The 21,823-nt window shown below is 45.2% G+C and overlaps 1 protein-coding gene across 2 annotated transcripts in view; it reads right to left on the reverse strand.

The window, feature by feature from the left end:
- Positions 1–15,665: 15,665 nt before the first annotated feature.
- CALHM2 (calcium homeostasis modulator family member 2) overlaps positions 15,666–21,823 on the reverse strand; it is a 31,253-nt gene continuing 25,095 nt past the window's right edge. Inside the window, exons 3-4 of one of the 2 annotated variants that reach the window (XR_005779831.1) lie at positions 19,045–19,576; positions 15,666–15,904 (exon numbers count right to left, since the gene is read on the reverse strand). Coding sequence is in view for 1 of the 2 variants with exons in the window: in XM_040437152.1 (XP_040293086.1) it covers positions 19,163–19,576 (414 nt within the window). In the remaining variant the exon portion in view is untranslated. Of the gene's footprint in view, positions 15,905–18,987; positions 19,577–21,823 lie in introns of those variants that run through there. The other variant, XM_040437152.1, reaches the window with a different exon arrangement.

Raw genomic sequence — 21,823 nt, forward strand, 5'->3', positions numbered from 1 at the left:
GTTTGATGTATAGCTTTGTGTAAAAAGATTTAGTAAAACTTGTAATCTATACATTTATATCTCTGCTTTTTCTGACTTCAGTTGTACTCGGGGGGGGCAGCGTTATCAGTGATTGATATCATACATTCTCTGTTTAAGTGTATATACATAGATAGCTGTCAGTCACTGATAGTTGTACATGGGATGTGTTATCAGTGATTGATAGCATTCTCTGTGTAAGTGTGTATACATAGAGAGCTGTCAGTCACTGATAGCTGTATACGGTGATGTGTTATCAGTGACTAATAGCACTCTCTGTGTAAGTGTGTATACAGAGATAGCTGTTGGTCACTGATAGCTGTACATGGGGGAGATGTTATCAGTGATTGATAGTATTCTCTGTGTAAGTGTGTATATAGAGATAGCTGTCGGTCACTGATAGCTGTACACGGGGATGTGTTATCAGTGACTGATAGCACTCTCTGTGTAAGTGTGTATACAGAGATAGCTGTCGGTCACTGATAGCTGTACACAGAGGAGGTGTTATCAGTGATTGATCGTATTCTCTGTGTAAGTGTGTATACAGAGATAGCTGACAGTCACTGATAGTTGTAGATGCAGATTGCACTGTATTTCACAGTGACAGGTTCCCTTTCATGTGCACTGATACTAACTAAGCTAAGGTAAGACCACTATATGTGCCCCTGCTATATCCCTTGATTGTATGTTAATACTCTATTATTGCTCTATATTGGACCTGATCATTCCTAGTCTTCTCTCCAGGCTGGCGCTAACACAATTTGTAAGGTCAGGTAGTCAATATGGACAGTTTATGCTCATGTATTGTAGCTATCGACCTAAGGTGTTCCGGATATTCATATTTACTGAGTAACATATATGGTAGAGTAAGTCTACCTAAGAGGATGTGCCTTCCTAAAACACCAAGTCTGGAAGAGCACCTTTGATCTAGATATTTTAAATAACTTGCTGATTACCTGCTCACCTCTATCTGTGCTGACTTGCCCGTTAGAGGCTTAAAGAAGACCTGTCAACCAAAAATGCAATGGTTATAGAGCAGGAGAAGTCGAGCAAATTGACATATAGTTTTGGAGGAAACGATTCAGTAAAACCTGCAATTTATACATTTCTATCTTGCTTTTTTCACTTCCTGTGAATTACTATCAGTACAGGAGGGAGGTGTTATCTTTTCTTGATGGCATTGTGTGTATTAAGGCTCATGCACACAAACATATTTTCTTTCCATGTCCGTTCTGTTTTTGTTTTGTTTTTTGTGGACCATATGCGGAACCATTCATTTCAATGGGTCTGCAAAAAATGGAAGTTACTCCGTGTGCATTCCGTTTTCCATTCCGCAAAAAAATAGAACATGTCCTATTATTGTCCGCATTACGGAGTACTGTTCTGTTAGGGGCCAGCTGTTCCGTTCTGCAAAATACAGAATGCACACAGATGTCATCTGTATTTTTTGCAGATATGTGTTTTGCGGACCGAGAAATATATATGGCCATGTGCATCTCGAATGGATTTTCTGCGACTGTTGCGTCGCAGTCGCAGCATGTTGCAGTGCGACACCATAGACTGCCATTATAAAAATTGTCGCGCGACATTAGTGCAACAAAATGTCGCGCGACAAATGTCGTCGTGTAGACGTAGCCTAAATGTTTGCTGGATTTCAAGCAGTGTTACTTCTGCATCTTTATACGACAGGCGGAGAAATCTCAGGCTAAGGATGGACTGCTACTCTTGGGCTTGTGCCATGTGCTTGGCCCCAAGGCTATAATTATCTGCATAGATGACATTGCAGTAGTTCTATAGCATCAGGTAACAACCTGTTAGTACAGTGCCATGGCGTACTATATATGCAACCCCAGCAGGGGTCCTGCAGGAAAAAGGGTCCACTGCTACCTATTCAATCACTTGTAAGGGGCTATGCTCCTTCCAGTCCATGTCTATTAATTACTGACTGAATGGTACAGCCATAAGGAATTATCTGGAAAGTCATTAATAAGGTTCTTCTATTGCTAGCACCTGATTGTTATCAAATAAGGGGTTAAAAGTTAAGGAGCCTATATACTGTTCTTGCATAGGGACCCTTTGTGGTTGGTGTCTGCCCCTGCTTAATCTATTTAGATATCACAAGAGGTCAAGTAAGTTACTGTGACATCATTACTGTGACATCACACACTTTCAACTGTGACATTGCAAGTGGGCTCTTGTCAAGTAAGCTACTGTGACATGACAAGTTGGCTTTTGTCAAGGAAACTGCTGTGACATCACAAGTGGGCTTTTGTCAAGAAAGCTACTGTGACATCACAAGTGGTCTTTTGTCAAGGACACTGATCTGACATCACAAGTGGGCTTTTGTCAAGTAAGCTGCTGTGACATCACAAGCAGGCTTTTGTCAAGTAAGCTGCTGTGACATCACAAGTGGGCTCTTGTCAAGTAAGCTCCTATGACATCAAAAGTGGGCTTCTGTCAAGTAAACTGCTGTGACATCACAAGTGGGCTCTTGTCAAGTAAGCTACTGTGACATCACAAGTGGGCTCTTGTCAAGTAAGCTACTGTGACATCACAAGTGGGCTCTTGTCAAGTAAGCTACTGTGACATCACAAGTGGGCTCTTGTCAAGTAAACTACTGTGACATCATAAGTGGGCTTCTGTCAAGTAAACTGCTGTGACATCACAAGTGGGCTTTTGTCAAGTAAACTGCTGTGACATCACAAGTGGACTTTTGTCAAGTAAGTTGCTGTGACATCACAAGTAGGCTTTTGTCAAGTAAGCTGCTGTGACATCACAAGTGGGCTTCTGTCAAGTAAACTGCTGTGACATCACAAGTGGGCTTCTGTCAAGTAAACTGCTGTGACATCACAAGTGGGCTTCTGTCAAGTAAACTGCTGTGACATCACAAGTGGGCTTCTGTCAGGTAAACTGCTGTGACATCACAAGTTGGCTTCTGTCAAGTACACTGCTGTGACATCACAAGTGGGCTTTTGTCAAGGAAACTGCTGTGACATCACAAGTGGGCTTTTGTCAAGTAAGCTGCTGTGACATCACAAGTGGGCTTTTGTCAAGTACACTGCTGTGACATCACAAGTGGGCTTTTGTCAAGTACACTGCTGTGACATCACAAGTGGGCTCTTGTTAAGTAAGCTGCTGTGTACTCACAAGTGGGCTCTTGTTAAGAAAGCTACTATGACATCACATGTGGGATTTTGTCAAGTAAGCTGCTGTGACATCACAATTGGGCTTGTCCGGTAAACTGCTGTGACATCACAAGTAGGCTCTTGTCAGGTTAACTGCTGTGACATCACAACCAAGTTTCAGTCCCTCATATTACTTTGACATCACAACTGTGTCATCAGGTAATCTATGGTGACTTCACAAATGTGTTTTAATTAGGTAAGGCTAGGTACACATCTTCGTTCGGCATTCCGCTAGTCTGTCCTGGAAGAATAGCAGACTACAGGAGCTTCCATATTATTATTATTATTTATTATTATTAAAGCGCCATTCATTCCATAGCGCTGTACATATGAGAAGAGGTATACATACATAATACAGACAATTGCATTAAGCATACACAAGACTAGTTAAAAACCGGTACAAAAGGAGAGAGGGCCCTGCCCGTGAGGGCTTACAATCTACATGGTATGGGAGAAGGACACAGTAGGTGCGGGTGAAGTTAGTCATGGCGGTATAGAGGCAGCAGGGTGACTGGTTGTAGGCTTGTCTGAAGAGGTGGGTTTTTATCTAGTATTGCCAGACACTGCTGGATCAACATTCACTATAATGGGATCTGGTGGGTTTCCAACATAAATGCTGACTTTCTGCTGGAAAAATACTGCTGGATCCTGTTACAGGGATCCAACGGTGCCCGGCTATGTCTGGTATGGTAATTATAGTAGTCTACTCCTCTGCTGGAAAAGACAACATGAATGCTGAACGGAGATGTGAACTTAGCCTAAGCGGCTGTGACATCACAATTAGGTCTCAGTCAGGTATTCTGCTATGACGTCACAAGTGGGTTTCAGTAAGGTGAGCTGTTGTGATATCACAGGTTTTTTACACCACTGTGATATCAGAGCTGTATTTCTGTCATGTGATATCATAGGTGCATTTAGGTAAACTGCTGTGACATCACTAGCGGGTGTCAAAACAGGTGATATGTTGTGATACCTGTGATGTCATAAGAGTCAGATTAGCAGTTGTGACATTTCAACTCTCCATCTGGTAATCTGCTGTGAGATCACAGATGGGTTTTTGAGAAGAAAGCTGCTAGGACATGGGCATAACTATCAGGGTGGCAGGTAGAACAGCTGCTAGATGACCCAGCATCCTGTTGGTTTCTGCTTATGTTGCCCATGATGAAATGGGGCATCATTCCAAGTTTTGTTATGGAGTCCTGTGGTTCCTTGTTAAGTCCCTGTGGTGGATTTGTCAGGGAACCTGCTCTGACATCAGTTTTTTTCAGGTACTGTGACAACATAGCGGATTCCAATCAGATAAGCTCAGGGTCAAAATAACAGATCTATCATCAAATTACCATCTGGTAATATCAGGGAGCGCATAAACTGTTCTTGCACAGGGGTCTCTGCTGTCAATGTCTGGTGGTCCAGTGTCAAGATCTCAACTACTTCCCTCTACCATGGCAGATTTATGACCCCCTTTTGTACGTTAAGGCCCACAAGGTAGTGACCGGTGAACCGGCCATTTTTGAGGGAGCCAGTCGACATTCTATTGTGTATGGGAAGTCCTCTACTCCCCCCCCCCTGACATTACCTGTGAATTTCAATGCCTGACCTTTTGTTCGTCTGGGAGATGAGATACCAGCAGAGGTGTCTGGCAGCGTCTCGCTCTTCTCACTCCAGTGAAAACACATACACACTCAGCTGAGCATGTACGAGTATGGATGGTTTGAGAGAAATAGCTATTGAAGATGTATGGGAAACTTTAGGCCTATTATTTTTGCACAAAAGACGAGCCCTTTTACAGTCTAGACTCTCTAGAGCCTACTTACATGGGCCCGTGCACAGAGCAATGATGGAGACCTACTAGTTAATTCCTGATCATTACCCCGGTCATTTATTACTTATTTGAAAGCGCCATTAATTCCATGACACTGTACATCAAGAGCGGGTAAATATAAAAATACGATAAACGAGAACCTATTAGGCTCCATTCACACATCCGCAAATGGGTCTGCATCCGTTCGACAATTTTGCAGAACGGGTGCAGACCCATTCATTCTCGATGGGGGCGGAATGGATGCGGACAGCACACAGTGTGCTGTCCGCATCCGCATTTGCAGAGCGCGGCCCCGATCTTCCGGTCCGCAGCTCCGCAAAAGATAGAACATGTCCTATTCTTATCCGCAGCTGCGGACAAGAATAGGCATTTCTATAGGGGGTGCCGGCCGGGTGTGTTGCGGATCCGCAATTTGCAGGTCCGCAACACACCACGGACGTGTGAATGGAGCCTTAACAGACTGGTACAGAGGGGAAGAGGATTCATGCCCTTTCAGTATGTTTGTCGGCAGCATATTCCAGCTTTCATGGGGCATAGACAACATGGTTACTTTTCCCCACATAAACAACTGGGTCGGTGGCACATTTACACAAGGCAAATTTTGGGAATAAGCATTTTTCACAAATGTTTATTCCCAATAATTAGTCGAAAATCTGCCCATGTAATAGAGACCTTAGGGCAGCCCTCCAGGAAACTGATAGAAACAGATTGTCGGTCCAGACCTAAAAATAAGGCTACATTGACAAGACTGCAGTGTTTTGCAGATCCACAAATAGCGGATCCGCAAAAAACACAGATAGCGGCCCGTGTGTGTTCCACAATTTGCGGACCGCAAATGGCCACCGCTACCATAGAAAATGCCTATTTTTGTCCGCAATTTCTATCTTTTTTTGCGGGGCCGCAGAACGGCTGTGCTGTCCACATCTTTTGCAGCCCTATTGAAATGAATGGGTCCGCACGATTGTAGAACGGATGCAGACTCATTCATATGGTGGTGTGAATGTAGCCTAACCCAGAAATGTTGTTCAGGATAGAAGTCATCAGTGGATGAAGAAGAAGATTATTAGGTATTTTGGCAGGTTGAAACAGATCCATTGCTCTTCTGTATCTCGGTACCAACAGGAAAGCAAAATATACCGTATATATAAGTCCCTTTTGTGCCATGACATGGAGGCTCAGCACAGTCCTCCGCTAGTCTGCTTATTTTTAGGTCATGACTCAGACAGGATTTTCCTGTTGTCATGGAGAATGAAATAATAAGAATCCTTTATTTGAAGGCTGAAAAACAGCACAAGACGCCCATTATAACTGACTTAACATGTCTGGCAAAGGAGAAATAAAGCAAAACTACAGAACGGCTTAATACATGGAGAATTATAAAGCTCTTTCAAATGCAGCGTCCCACGTGTGTGTGTAAATGGGACACTTTAAACATCTGAATATATATGTGTTTATTTGAATTCTATTGTATCCTATTATGTGGCTGGCAATGTCATCACACCCATTCGCCCCTAGGTGGTGCTGGCACCACATAATATATATAGCTTTGGGTGTGTCTAGCTTAGAGGAGAATGTAGAGAAGAACAGGGAGTGAAGGAGTTAGTGAGAGGAGGAAAAGCAAGTTCATGGAGGAGAGAAACAGGCATCGTCCACCATGCAGCCTGCTGTTTCTACCCCTTGGTCATGGCACGGCTAAGGGAGTGCACCTAACATTTATCTACAGCAGCTTAGCACAGACAAGTAAGTCTATGTCTGGATATAGGGAGAGACTAGTGAGGGTTACAGTTAAATCTAGCTTACGGACCTCATAAGCACAAGTGCCTGAGAGCAACTTTCCGAGTGCCGGGACACAAATAGACAATTAATGCGCAAAGTTGTCTTTACCACTACAAAGCCTTCCGGGATATAGTGGACCTTGAATTCTACGATAGAGTATCCTGCAAATAATGAAGCAGAAGTGTTTGCCTGCCGCGAGGGGAACGCCCTTATTGGCTAACTCAAAATATCAACTAAGCAAATGTCATATTCAGTACCAGAGTGCTAGAGTTGGAACTTAAAGTAAATCTTCAATTTGCCCATAGAGTATCAGCATTAGAAGAATCCCTCTATTGACAACTGCCACTACCTGATAATAGCATTACAATTGAGCCTAATTCTGAGTCATCACTTATATCAGTGGTGCCAAACCATTTTTCGTCTGAGGGCCGCACAAGACATGATACAAATTTCGCGGGCCTGAACCAGGTAGCTTTGCCAGAAAGAAATGCAAACACTGTGAGGGGGCACGTGGGAGCATTACTAAAATACATAATACGTAGGCCTTCAAATCTGCGGATCCAGAACGGAAACTGAATGGATCCCATCATAGTCAGTGGAGTCTGTTCAGCTTCTTCCCTATGGGGTGACAGGAGGGGGGAGCAGGGTTACTGGTGGGGTGACAGGAGGAGGGGGGGAGCAGGGTCATTAGTGAGGTGATAGGAGGAGGGGGGAGCAGGGTCACCGGGACCAGTCACAGGAGTCCATGGCTCCATACCTCTCCAGAAGCCCTGTCATGTTTCCCAAGGTCCTCGGGCAGCGCGCCCTGCTCTCCTTACAACAGCCACCCCTGGAGCCGCCCCCTCCTCCTACCAGCAAACACCGGCTTCCCCTGCTGCAGGACCTGTATCGCTCCGGCACGTGCCTATACCAACCAATAACAAAGCTCCTTGCTGTAAGTAGCTTTGCCATTGGTTATTTCAGGCACAGGCAGCATCGCTGCGCTGATGAATGTGGGGGAAAAGTCTAAGGCGTATTGGTGCACCTTAGACTTTTTCCAGGAAGTCGCACGGGCCACATGACACAGCTTCGCGGGCCGGATCTGGCCTGCGGGCCGTAGGTTGGGCATCACTGACTTATATCATACATATGAACTGTATCTGTACTGACTTCCTGAAGACAATTGATTCTGTAAACGTTCAACTGTTTATTACAACTGACTCCTCATCCTTCCTACTACTCTCAACATTTGCACCTAACGGTGCTGGCGTCACGAACTCAGGGGCCCAGCCGCCTACAAGCACCCTAAACACCACCACCATCATCAAGGGCACCTCAACCAACATCTGGCTGATGTTCCCTGTAACAGAGAGTGCCCCAGAGGATTTCTTGCTGTCTTCCCATCCACTGTACGCCAGCCCAGGGAGGCATCTGCTAACTGTAAGTACATGAACTATTACACCCATCTGTCCACTGTGAGCCTCACGTGTTTTCCCCTGTGATTTGATACGCTACACAAAGTCCCGTAAAAAAAACCTGAGCTGCAGCTGCAGGCTCCTATATCCACACTTCACATACCGTAGCAGATGATTTTGATTTTGATTTTTTTAAGGTCCCTCCCATGGAAAAAATAATACAGAGCAATGGGAAATTAAATGCAGGCCCATAAGAAGATTGTGTAATTTGTGAGTCGTATTTTTCAAATGGCAGCTTTTTTTTCTTTTAACTTGGTTTGACTTTATTATAATAATTCTGTCTTTGTACATTTGCCAATGTGCAGGGCTGGCCTTAGGTGTTCAGGCGCCCTGTGCGAGCTAATCTTATGGTGCCCCCCCCCCCCCCCCCATCCTTCCCGTTCACCTAAACATACACAAAGAGGAAAACAATCTTCGTAACAAACAGTTTTTTTTTTATTACAGATAATTTAAGTGCAAGTGCAAACAAGTACAATCATACCCAGTGTCACCCATAGCCAGTCCCCTGCCCCCCTTAATCATACCCTGTCACCTTTACCCAGTCCCCTGCCCTTCTTAATCATACCCAGTGTCACCCTTATCCAGTCCCCTGCCCCCTCAATTAGACCCTGCCCCCCTTAAATTAAGGGTTACAGAGACTGGGTATGATTAAGGGTCAGGGGACTGGCTTTGGTTGACACTGGGTATGATTAAGGGGGCAGGGGACTGGCTCTGGGTGACACTGGGTATGATTAAGGGGGCAGGGTCTAATTGAGGGGGCAGGGGACTGGGTAAGGGTAACACTGGGTATGATTAAGGGGGGCAGGGGACTGGGTAAAGGGCAGGGGACTGGGTAAAGGTGACAGGGTATGATTAAGGGGGGCAGGAGACTGGCTATGGGTGACACTGGGTATGATTAACCGCCTCCGGACCGCCTAATGCAGGATCGCGTTCCGGAGGCGGCAGCCCTGCGCAGAGTCACGCATATATGCGTCATCTCGCGAGACGGGAGGTTTCCTGTGAACGCGCGCACACAGGCGTGCGCGCTTACAGGAACGGAAGGTAAGAGAGTGGATCTCCAGCCTGCCAGCGGCGATCGTTCGCTGGCAGGCTGGAGATGTGATTTTTTTTAACCCCTAACAGGTATATTAGACACTGTTTTGATAACAGCGTCTAATATACCTGCTACCTGGTCCTCTGGTGGTCCCCTTTGTTCGGATCGACCACCAGAGGACACAGGTAGCTCAGTAAAGTAGCACCAAACACCACTACACTACACTACACTACACCCCCCCCCCTGTCACTTATTAACCCCTTATGAACCCCTGATCACCCCATATAGACTCCCTGATCACCCCCCTGTCATTGATCACCCTCCTGTAAGGCTCTATTCAGATGTCCGTATGATTTTTACGGATCCACTGATAGATGGATCGGATCCGCAAAACGCATACGGACGTCTGAATGGAGCCTTACAGGGGGGTGATCAATGACGGGGGTGATCACCCCCCTGTCATTGCTCACCCCCCTGTAAGGCTGCATTCAGATGTCCGTATGATTTTTTACGGATCCACTGATACATGGATCGGATCCGCAAAACACATACGGACATCTGAATGGAGCCTTACAGGGGGGTGATCACCCCATATAGACTCCCTGATCACCCCCCTGTCATTGATCACCCCCCTGTCATTGATCACCCCCCTGTAAGGCTGCATTCAGATGTCCGTATGATTTTTACGGATCCACTGATACATGGATCGGATCCGCAAAACGCATACGGACATCTGAATGCAGCCTTATAGGGGGGTGATCAATGACAGGGGGGTGATCACCCCATATAGACTCCCTGATCACTCCCCTGTCATTGATCACCCCCCTGTCAGGCTGCATTCAGATGTCCGTATGATTTTTACGGATCCACTGATACATGGATCGGATCCGCAAAACACATACGGACATCTGAATGGAGCCTTATAGGGGGGTGATCAATGACAGGGGGGTGATCACCCCATATAGACTCCCTGATCACCCCCCCCTGTCATTGATCACCCCCCTGTCATTGATCACCCCCCTGTAAGGCTCCATTCAGACATTTTTTTGGCCCAAGTTAGCGGAAATTATTTTTTTTTTTCTTACAAAGTCTCATATTCCACTAACTTGTGTCAAAAAATAAAATCTCACATGAACTCACCATACCCCTCACGGAATCCAAATGCGTAAAATTTTTTAGACATTTATATTCCAGACTTCTTCTCACGCTTTAGGGCCCCTAGAATGCCAGGGCAGTATAAATACCCCACATGTGACCCCATTTCGGAAAGAAGACACCCCAAGGTATTCCGTGAGGGGCATATTGAGTCCATGAAAGATTGAAATTTTTGTCCCAAGTTAGCGGAAAGGGAGACTTTGTGAGAAAAAAAAAGAAAAATATCAATTTCCACTAACTTGTGCCAAAAAAAAAATAATTCTATGAACTCGCCATGCCCATCATTGAATACCTTGGGGTGTCTTCTTTCCAAAATGGGGTCACATGTGGGGTATTTATACTGCCCTGGCATTCTAGGGGCCCTAAAGCGTAAGAAGAAATCTGGGATCCAAATGTCTAAAAATGCCCTCATAAAATGAATGTGGACCCCTTTGCGCATCTAGGCTGCAAAAAAGTGTCACACATCTGGTATCGCCGTACTCAGGAGAAGTTGGGCAATGTGTTTTGGGGTGTCATTTTACATATACCCATGCTGGGTGAGATAAATATCTTGGTCAAATGCCAACTTTGTATAAAAAATCTTTTGCCGAGATATTTCTCTCACCCAGCATGAGTATATGTAAAAAGACACCCCAAAACACATTGCCCAACTTCTCCTGAATACGGCGATACCACATGTGTGACACTTTTTTGCATCCTAGGTGGGCAAAGGGGCCCACATTCACAGGTCATTTACCTACTTTCACAGGTCATTTACCTACTTACCACACATTTGGGCCCCTAGAATGCCAGGGCAGTATAACTACCCCACAAGTGACCCCATTTTGGAAAGAAGACACCCTAAGGTATTCGCTGATGGGCATAGTAAGTTCATAGAAGTTTTTATTTTTTGTCACAAGTTAGTGGAATATGAGACTTTGTAAGAAAAAAATAATAATAATCATCATTTTCCACTAACTTGTGACAAAAAATAAAAAGTTCTATGAACTCACTATGCCCATCAGCGAATACCCTAGGGTGTCTACTTTCTGAAATGGGGTCATTTGTGGGGTGTTTGTACTGTCTGGGCATTGTAGAACCTCAGGAAACATGACAGGTGCTCAGAAAGTCAGAGCTGCTTCAAAAAGCGGAAATTCACATTTTTGTACCATAGATTGTAAACGCTATAACTTTTACCCAAACCATTTTTTTTTTTACCCAAACATTTTTTTTTTTATCAAAGACATGTAGAACAATAAATTTAGAGAAAAATTTATATATGGATGTCGTTTTTTTAGCAAAATTTTACAACTGAAAGTGAAAAATGTCATTTTATTGCAAAAAAATAACAAAAAAAGTAAAAATGTCAGCAGCAATGAAATACCACCAAATGAAAGCTCTATTAGTGAGAAGAAAAGGAGGTAAAATTCATTTGGGTGGTAAGCTGCATGACTGAGCAATAAACGGTGAAAGTAGTGTAGGTCAGAAGTGTAAAAAGTGGCCTGGTCATTAAGGGTGTTTAAGCTATAGGGGCTGAGGTGGTTAAGGGCCTTATAATGTGCCAGTAAAAAGGGACCCCCTTAATGCCCCCCAATAATGTGCCAGTAAGTGTCCCCATAGATGCCCCCCATCATGTGCCAGTATCAAGTGCCTCTCTCCCCCCCCCCACATGTCCCAGTATCATAGTGCCATCTTGCCCCCCCAAAGTGCCACTATCATAGTGCCATCTCTCCCCCCAATGTGCCAGTATCATAGTGCCATCTCCCCCCCAATGTGCCAGTGTCAAGTGCCTCTCTCCCCCCCATGTCCCAGTATCATAGTGCCATCTCGCCCCCCCCCCCAAAAAAAAGTGCCAGTATCAAGTGCCTCTCTCCCCCCCATGTGCCAGTATCATAGTGCCATCTCCCCCCCATGTGCCAGTATCAAGTGCCTCTCTCCTTCCCACCCACCCCCCTCATGTGCCAGTATCATAGTGCCATCTCCCCCCATGTTTCAGTATTAAGTGCCTCTCCCCCCCATGTGCCAGTATCATAGTGCCATCCCCCCCAATGTGCCAGTATTAAGTGCCTCTCTCCTTTCCACCCACCCCCATATGTGCCAGTATCATAGTGTCATCTCCCCCCCAATGTGCCAGTATCAAGTGCCTCTCTCCTTCCCCATGTGCCAGTATCATAGTGCCAACCCCCCCCCCCCCATGTGCCAGTATCAGGTGCCAACCCCCCTCCCCCATGTGCCAGTATTAAGTGCCTCTCTCCTTCCACCCCCCCATATGTGCCAGTATCATAGTGCCATCTCCCCCCTCCCAATGTGCCAGTATCAAGTGCCTCTCTCCTTCCCACCCCCCCACCCCCCATGTGCCAGTACCATAGTGCCAACTCCCCCCCCCCCCCCATGTGCCAGTATCAAGTGCCTCTCTCCTTCCCCCCATGTGCCAGTATCAAGTGCCTCCCGCTCCCCCGATGTGGCAGTTACAGTCGGGTATGTAAAAAATAAATTTTAAAAAAACGTATACTTACCTCCATGTCAGCGATGCAGCCTCTTCCGGCCTGTGTCCCGCCGTATGTCCATATATGGAGTCAGTGCTTGTGTATTCTAATTTAGCCTCTATTTCAGAAAAATTTCTGCTGGGATTCGAACCCACGACCTTCTGTATCAGAGGCAAGGCACTTAACCACACAGCTATAAGAGCTGCATAGCCACTGAAGGAAAAAAATATGAGATTTCTACTGTAGACTCGTTTATAGCTTTGATAGCTAGTGTACATCCATACACCTGACAGCTGCCCCAGCACACTCAGCTCTGCTATATCTCTATATATGATAGCTGCCTCAGCACACCCAGCTCTGCTACATCTATACACATGACAGCTGCCCCAGCAGTCCCAGCTCTGCTACATCTATACACATGACAGCTGCCCCAGCGCACCCAGCTCTGCTATATCTCTATATATGATAGCTGCCCCAGCACACCCAGCTCTGCTAGGGGCAGCTATCATATATAGAGATATAGCAGAGCTGAGTGTGCTGGGGCAGCTGTCATATAGAGATATAACAGTGCTGGGTGTGTTGGGGCAGCTGTCATGTGTATAGATGTACACTGGCTATAACAGCTATAACAGAGTCTACAGTAGAAGTCTCATATTTTTTCAGTCAGTGGCTATGCAGCTCTTCTAGCTGTGTGGGTAAGTGCTTTGCCTCTTATACAGAAGGTCATGGGTTCGAATCCCATAGACACAGATGACTATGCCTGGGATTCGTTGGATTCTGAATCTTGTAAATGAGAAGCGTGCACGGGCGTCTATAAAGTAGTAAGGGCACCGACGTATCAAGTGCCTCCTCGCTGTTGGCACAGCCTGGCCAGTCCGGCCCTGGCCGCCAGGTGCCCCTGTTGCCATGGCGCCCTGTGCGGCCGCACACCCCAAAGGCCGGCCCTGCCAATGTGTTCAACCAGCGAAAAATGAGCAAAAACTCTAAAGCAACACCCCCTCTGAACATCAATATCAAATGCATCTTAGCTCTGTTGTAGAATATTACAGGCATTATCAACGTATTTGATATTCATGACCTATCTGAAGGATAGGTCATCAAAAGAGATGAGCAAATTTCATATTTTAAAATTCGTTCACGCTTTATTTACTGGTAAAAGGGGAATTGTGTTATGGATTCCGTTACCACGGACCATAATGCAATTCTATGAAGGAATGCATAACGGATCCGTCTGGTTTCCATTATGCAGGGGAGTCCCTTTAGAGGCATGCAGTCATAGAATTGCGTTATGGTCCATGGTAACGGAATCCATAACGCAATTCACCATTTACCAGTAAACGAATCGCAAACGAATTTCATAACCGGAAATTCGCTCATCTCTAGTCATCAGTATCATATCAGCAGGGTTCCGACTCCCAGCATCCCTACTAATCAGCTGTACGAAGCCACTATTCACAACTTACCAAGCACAGCACTGTACATTGTATAGCAGCTGTATTGGCACTGCAGCTCAGCCCCTTTCACTTGAATGGGACTGAGCGGCACCTAGGCCAATGTGAACGATGTACGTTGACATTGCCGCCTCTTCGAATAGCTGATCGGCGGGGTCCCAGGAGTCAGAACCCCGCCAATCACATACTGATGACCTATAGTGAGGATAGGTCATCAATACCAAATTCCCAGATAACCCCTTTAAAGGGGTTCTCTGACATGGGAACCCCCTTTCATATGGTACAGTGCAGACGTTAAAGAAAACAAAGTACCTGCACTGAGCTCTCTTCATCTCCACTTTCAGTCCGTGCTGGACCAGTAGTGTGATGCACTGCCTATACATCACTGCTACAAGTGGTGAAATGTGACCATCGCTGAGGCCACTTATTGGTTGAACAGGGTGATGTCCATGTAGCTGGCATTTTGCATTTCCAGTACTGTGGAGACTGAAAGCGGAGGAGAAGAACCAGAGTACCAGTGACAGGAGAGGCTTTTTTTTTGTTTTGTTTTTTAAACCCTGCACCTTGCCTTCCCATAAAGGTCCCCTTTAACTAAAGCTGGCCATATATTTTAGATGTCTATCAGCCAATCCTGATGATTTAAGCTGACCATCTAATGAGTGTATGGTGGCTCTTGACTCTTCCTCAGTAAATAATGTTGGGGAAGATAAGGATTTGGCAGGCTAGTACCTAATTAACATTTGTTATCCGCCTTCTACCTAGTGAACTCGTTGTACGCCTTCTACCTTATTAACCTTTGTTGTGCACCTTCTCTTCCCTCTTTTAATTGTGATCTCTGGAAACCACAGTCTGTGTGCAACAAGCACCCCTACATTCATAACTTCTTTCGTACTCTCAACCTGCTGGCCCTCACTGAAATCTGGATTCAGGAATCTGACACCGCTTTTCCTGCTGCTCTTTCCTACGGCGGTCTACACTTCTCCCATACCCCCAGACCTGAGAACAGACATGGTGGCATAGTCTGCATACTCCTGTTCCCACAATGCACTTTCCAGTCATCCCCCTGTTCCATCACTCTTATTCCCTTCTTTTGATGTCCAGACCCTCTGGCTCCTCCATTCCCTCTCCCTCAGAGTAATGGCTGTATACAGTGCTGGATCACTTTGCTGCCTGGCTGCCACGCTTCCTGTCATCCGAGTTACCAACCCTTATCTTGGGAGACTTAAATATCCCCATAAATAGCCCCATCTTCCTCCCAGCTAGTATCTCTAACCTCCTCTCTTGGCCTTTCACAACTTTCTAACTCTCAGACACAAAGACAGTAACACACCTGGTCTTGTTCCGGCTTTGTTTAATTTCCAACTTTAATAATTCACCTCTCTCTGACCACAACGTCCTCTCCTTCACTCTCACAAATCTGAGTCCATCCCAGAATCACCCTGGACGAAGCCCCCTACCCTCAGAACCTCCAAACACAGACCAAAGCAGCACTGGCTTACACCACAAATTCGCTTTATCCAGCATTGCTCCAGAAGTGCCGAACGCCTATGGAGAAAAATTCACACACCAGAAAATTTTACTCCATCCTTTTCTTAGCAGGGAGATAAGCCAGAGCATCTGGAAGCAGCTCTCTCCCTTTTCCACATTCACTGCAAAGCAGATGTATAGGAGGATGTATTTTTTGTATATGGCCAGCTTTTTCCTGCTCACTGCAGTCTTAGGATCATGTTTTAGGGTATACGCAGCCTGGAATCCACACCTAGGTCAGCATCCCATGCATATGTATAAGATATGTTTTACAATCCTGTTTGCATGCATTAGAAAAATTCCTATAGATTTCTGGCCATATAGCGGAAAATGGCGCAAATAGTTGTGTAAATCTGTTGTATAAAGGCTCTGTATGATGCTATATGGTGACATCAGGTGATATCTTATCAGTACTAGTGCAACAGCCTAAGGCACGAGGACTTGGAAGGCAATTTTGCTTCCCTTGAGAACAATATATCCTTGCAGTTTGTAGTTGATCTGTGAGAAATATTTTTTTTCCAGTTTTTCCTGACCCGTTTTCACCACTTAAATCAATCACCCTGGATTGTTTCCTGTTGTGGTATCCAACCAAACCCATGATGCACTTCTTTCTCTGCCACAGCTCCAGCACCGCCCCTAACAACGCCCAGCTTGTTATATAGGCACTCTCCTATCATCGCCCCGCCCATGGACACACAGGAAATAAGAAAGAGCTGCATGGACATGGTCATGTGACCACAGCCCGGCACAGAAGATAGGAGCAATAAAGGTAAAAGAAATACATTACAAAATTACAGCTACCTTCACACGTGATTATTTTCAAAGAATGGTGATGCAAACTAGAAAACCTGTTTAAGATCCTTGTGTGGTTTACGACTGTGGAAGTGGCACACATTTTCTTTACTTAATGAACCTGCCTCCATTGTGCAGCTAATGCATTTTCTAAGAGTTTTCTCTAGAAGCCAAGCAATGCAGATACCAAACGTAACATCTGAGCTGCTATAAAGCAATAAATCTGAACAACATATGAACAGTTTCTGTGTGAATTAAAATACATAACCAAAGAAACAAGAGATTTGTGAAAATAGGTAATATTTAATTATTAAAAGAGACATGTCCCAATAAAAACAGTTCCTGAGTCTTATACAGAAATGTACATTCAAGAGAAGGCAATACATACTATACGGTGCTGAAATATTCATCAATGACAAGAATGCAGCCCCAGTTGCAAATCCATCTGTTAAAGAATTATGAATTATAATGATATTCAAGGTTCAAGGCAACAGCAATCACAACAATCATGCTAAAAATGCAATAAAACTAAAACAGCTTTAGGGCTCTTTCACACGAGCAGATGCAGTGCGGGTAATCCGCTGCGTGAAAGAATGCCAAACCCCGCTCCGGACAGTAGAGACACGGAAAATTAACATGATTGATAATGCTCCGTGCCTCTCTGTGATCTTTTTACTACAAAATCACGGTGACAACTTTATCTCACTGTGATTTTGTACTAAAAAGATCACAGAGAGGCACGGAGCATTAACATGATTGACTCTGCTGTCCGGAGCGGGGTTTGGCATTCTTTCACGCACGGGATCCGCTTGTGTGAAAGAGCCCTTAGGGGTGGGTTCACTTCACGGTTTATGCCTATGTTACAAAAAAAAAAAAAAAGATAATTTCAAAAACACAGCCCACCACATTCTTGTATCCTGCACATTCCATAAAAATATATACTTTTTTTTACAATGTAATTCTATGGTCAATGGATGCCACTGTGAGGCATCCATTTAACCTATATGTTTTTTGCCTACGTTAAAAGGATGGGAAAAAAAGTGACGTGAACCCACCCGTTATTTTTCAAAACTGTAGAACCGTTCAGCGGGGCAGATTTTTTATTAAAAAAAACACAATCCACTTTTTGGCGCATTTTGCACCAATTAAACTGGTGTGCATGCACTGCGCCACATTTACCAAATGTTTTACACATATTTCAACTCTTTTTACACCTTACCCGACATGAGGTTGTGGATGAGGGGAAGGGGGCAGGGGTGTCCTAAATGTACCTCCATGAGCCAAACAAAATGCACCAAAATTGTGGCTCATTGTTGTACTAAAGCTAGGCCAACATATAGGTGGTGTAAACATAGACTAGACAGTTTTTTGGTGCACAGACAAAATTAGGACACATGGACATATTTTTGGTGTACGGACAGAATTCTAATGTCAGTTTACCAGAGGATTTATGATACTTGAAATGTATAAAGGTTCATGTGCCAGACCCAATGGGTGTTCAAAGTTTTAAATGGAAGCCAGCAGTCCTCTAAAACAGAGTCCTAGCAGCCCCCAATCCTCCCCCCCCCCCCCCAATCAGGGTTGTCTAAACAAGGCACCTACAGTACTTATGCTTTGAAATTGAATGGCAGTACAGAATGTAAAAAAAAATGGCAGCAGATTAAAAAAAGTGGTTACATACAAATGAATGGACACATGACCTATAACAAATTCCTCCCTGACTCATGGTCCATAGTAGCATATACCACCTTGTGCATAAAACCAAATCCCTGTCCACATATGGCATTTGGGCATAGGACTCTACACAGTCAATAACCTGACCCCTTGTATAGACCTTTTCGAGTTCAGCTTTTTTGCAGTTTGCTGATTAAAAGAGTTGTTTTAGTACCTTTAAGTTCGATTATCTATAGTACTTGTGCTTTCTGACGTCTTAAAGGGAACCTGTCATCAGCTTTATGCTGATCTCACTGAGGGCACCATAAAATAGTGACAGAAATGCTGATTTCAGCGGTGTGTCACTCCTGAGCTAAAAAGTAAGTGGTTGCCGAGAACCAGCATCATAATCATTGCAGCATAAGCCTTGAAAAGAGTCAAATCTACCTGAGAAGAGTCCTGGTTATTATAATCTCCTGCTCTCTCACCCATCCGCTGATGATTGGCAGTTCTCTTCTAGAGAGAAAGGGAGAAAACTAGGTAGAAGACTGTCAGTCATCAGCAGGTGGGCAGGAGAGCAGGAATTCATGAATGACCAGGACTCTTCTCAGGTGGCCGGGACTCTTTTCCAGGCCCAGTCTGCAATGATTGTGATGTTGGTTCTCAGCAACCACTTTTTACTTATAAATGACAGATCGCTGAAATCAACTCACCTGTCTCTACTTTATACTGCCGTTAGTATGGGCAGCATAAAGTTGATGACAGGTTCCCTTTAATGTATCTTGCGAGCCAGTGGACTTCCTCTTAATGCTACGTCAAATAATCACCATCTCACATTGCAAGCAGTGCAGTTTCTTTGACATTATCTGTGCCATTCCCGATTAACTTTTTAGCCCATTTGTGAAGACGGCTGTACAAGGGGAAGCCTTTGTTTTCCCGATACAGGTACAGCCCTGTGATTTCATTCCACTGAGGACTTGGCTGAGCCTCATCCACCGGATACTCCCTAACCATTTCCTTCTCTTCTGTATTCAAAGCCACAAAGCCAAAAAATTGCTTGACGTTACTGGCCGCTAGAACCTTGGCGTGGACTTCGGCAGTGCGGTTGAAGAGCTCTTTCTCACAGTTGCGGTACTGGCTCCAATATGCTTCCTGGTGATAACTTAAAGGAGAACAGCAATGGTGCAAGCACTTTAGAAGGAATATCATTGAAGCAACCACAGCAATCAGAATCCAGCCGAGAAACTAGAGAGGGGGGGGGAGAAAATAACATGTGAGGTCAGTCACCTAACAGAATGCCTTTTGTTTCTTTATGGTTATCAGCTTTTGAGCTTGAGGAATAGCAGCAGAAAATAATACTGTATTCTTTAGTTTCTAGGGAGCCCAAGGAAACTAAGACCAAGTCTTTTAACTTGAAAATTTAAGGTGACGGCAGAAAAAAAATGCATACAGAGGCAGATTTCCATACAAGTTAAAGGGGTAGTCTCATGAAGACAACCCCTGGTGATATCTCACATTAGTACACATGAACATTATGGAGGGAAGTCACCTGTCTGGGTCCCTCCCCCATACAATGTTTTTTTCAAACCCATCGTAAGTTGAAACTGGACTCAGCATACAATGTCTCAGATCCAACCATTCAAGGCCACTTCTAGTAAAATAGCTGTATAAGTGTCACGAACCAGCGGGTGTGAACCCACTGTGCCAAGTGTCCTACCTCCTCTAAGGGCGTTGTCTAGGTGAACCCCTCAATCTTCACAGTACCCCTGATGGTGGGGATAGACTTTCCCAAGGGGAACACAAGGTCGCTATCTCTTGAGGAGGATTGGCACACGAGGCAGCTGGTCCAGGCGGTACCAGAGGTACAGACGTAGTCAGCAGGCCGAGTCGTAACCAGGACCGAAGGATGAGACAGAGGCGAAGTCAAACAAGCAATAGGTCGGGGCAGGTGGCACAGGTACAGGTCAGGCAATCCGGGTCGGCAACACGAGAGTCAAGCAGGCATCAAACAGGTAGCAGAGTCCAGAAACACAAGCACGAGTCAGGTACACAAACAGAGATAACAGCAACCTACAAGGACCTTGACACTAAGGCATCTGGGAAGAAGGCTGAGCCACTTATATATGTGCAGGAGGGCTAGGATTGGTCAGTGAGGTCACATGATCTAACCCATAAAGCACAGGAAGTGACGCGCGCCGACCCTTAGGCCCCTTTCACACGGGCGAGTATTCCGCGCAGATGCGATGCGCGAGTTGAACGCATTGCACCCGCACTGAATACCGACCCATTCATTTCTATGGGGCTGTGCACATGAGCGGTGATTTTCACGCATCACTTGTGCGTTGCATGAAAATTGCAGCATGCTCCTCTTTGTGCGTTTTTCACGCAACGCAGGCCCCATAGAAGTGAATGGGGTTGCGTGAAAATCGCAAGCATCCGCAAACAAGTGCGGATGCGGTGCGATTTTCACGCACGGTTGCTAGGAGACGATCAGGATGGAGACGCCGATCATTATTATTATCCCTTATAACATGGTTAAAAGGGAAAATAATAGCATTCTGAATCCAGAATGCATAGTAAAATAGCGCAGGAGGGGTTAAATTTTTTTAATTCATCTTAGTCCACTTGATCACGCTGCCCGGCTTCTCGTCTGTCTCCTTTGTTGAACAGGACCTGTGGTGAGCATTCATTACAGGAACTGGACCTGTGGTGACGTCACTCCGGTCATCACATGATCCATCACATGATCTTTTACCATGGTGATGGATCATGTGATGGATCATGTGATGACCGGAGTGACGTCACCACAGGTCCAGTTCCTGTAATGAATGCTCACCACAGGTCCTGTTCAACAAAGGAGACAGACGAGAAGCTGGGCAGCGCGATCAAGTGGACTAAGGTGAGTTAAATTATTATTATTTTTTTTTTAACCCCTCCTGCGCTATTTTACTATGCATTCTGTATTCAGAATGCTATTATTTTCCCTTATAACCATGTTATAAGGGAAAATAGTACAATCTACAGAACACCGATCCCAAGCCTGAACTTCTGTGAAGAAGTTCGGGTTTGGGTACCAAACACGCACGATTTTTCTCACGCGAGTGCAACATTACAATGTTTTGCACTCGCGCGGAAAAATTGCACGTGTTCCCGCAACGCACCCGCACATTTTCCGGCAAAGCCCGTGTGAAAGGGGCCTTAAGGAAGTGCTGCAGGGAACAAGCAACAAGCATGCTGTGGGCAAGGCTGAAAGGAAACTGGAGCGGATCCCAGAACAACAGTACCTACACGGACAGAGCCCTGGACTGCAGCGGTGAATGGGAAGCACTGGCAGTAGATCACCGCTAAACACAGCGACTGGGACTGTGGTGGTATGCAGGGGAACAGCGGTGCACAGCAGCCGCTGTTAGAATAAGGCTGTGTTCACACTTCTGTTATTTCGATCAGTTATTGTGAGCCCAAACCAGTAGCGACACCTACTCACAGATCAGT

The sequence above is a fragment of the Bufo bufo genome, chromosome 6, assembly GCF_905171765.1.
Source record: "Bufo bufo chromosome 6, aBufBuf1.1, whole genome shotgun sequence".
NCBI lineage: Eukaryota > Metazoa > Chordata > Amphibia > Anura > Bufonidae > Bufo > Bufo bufo.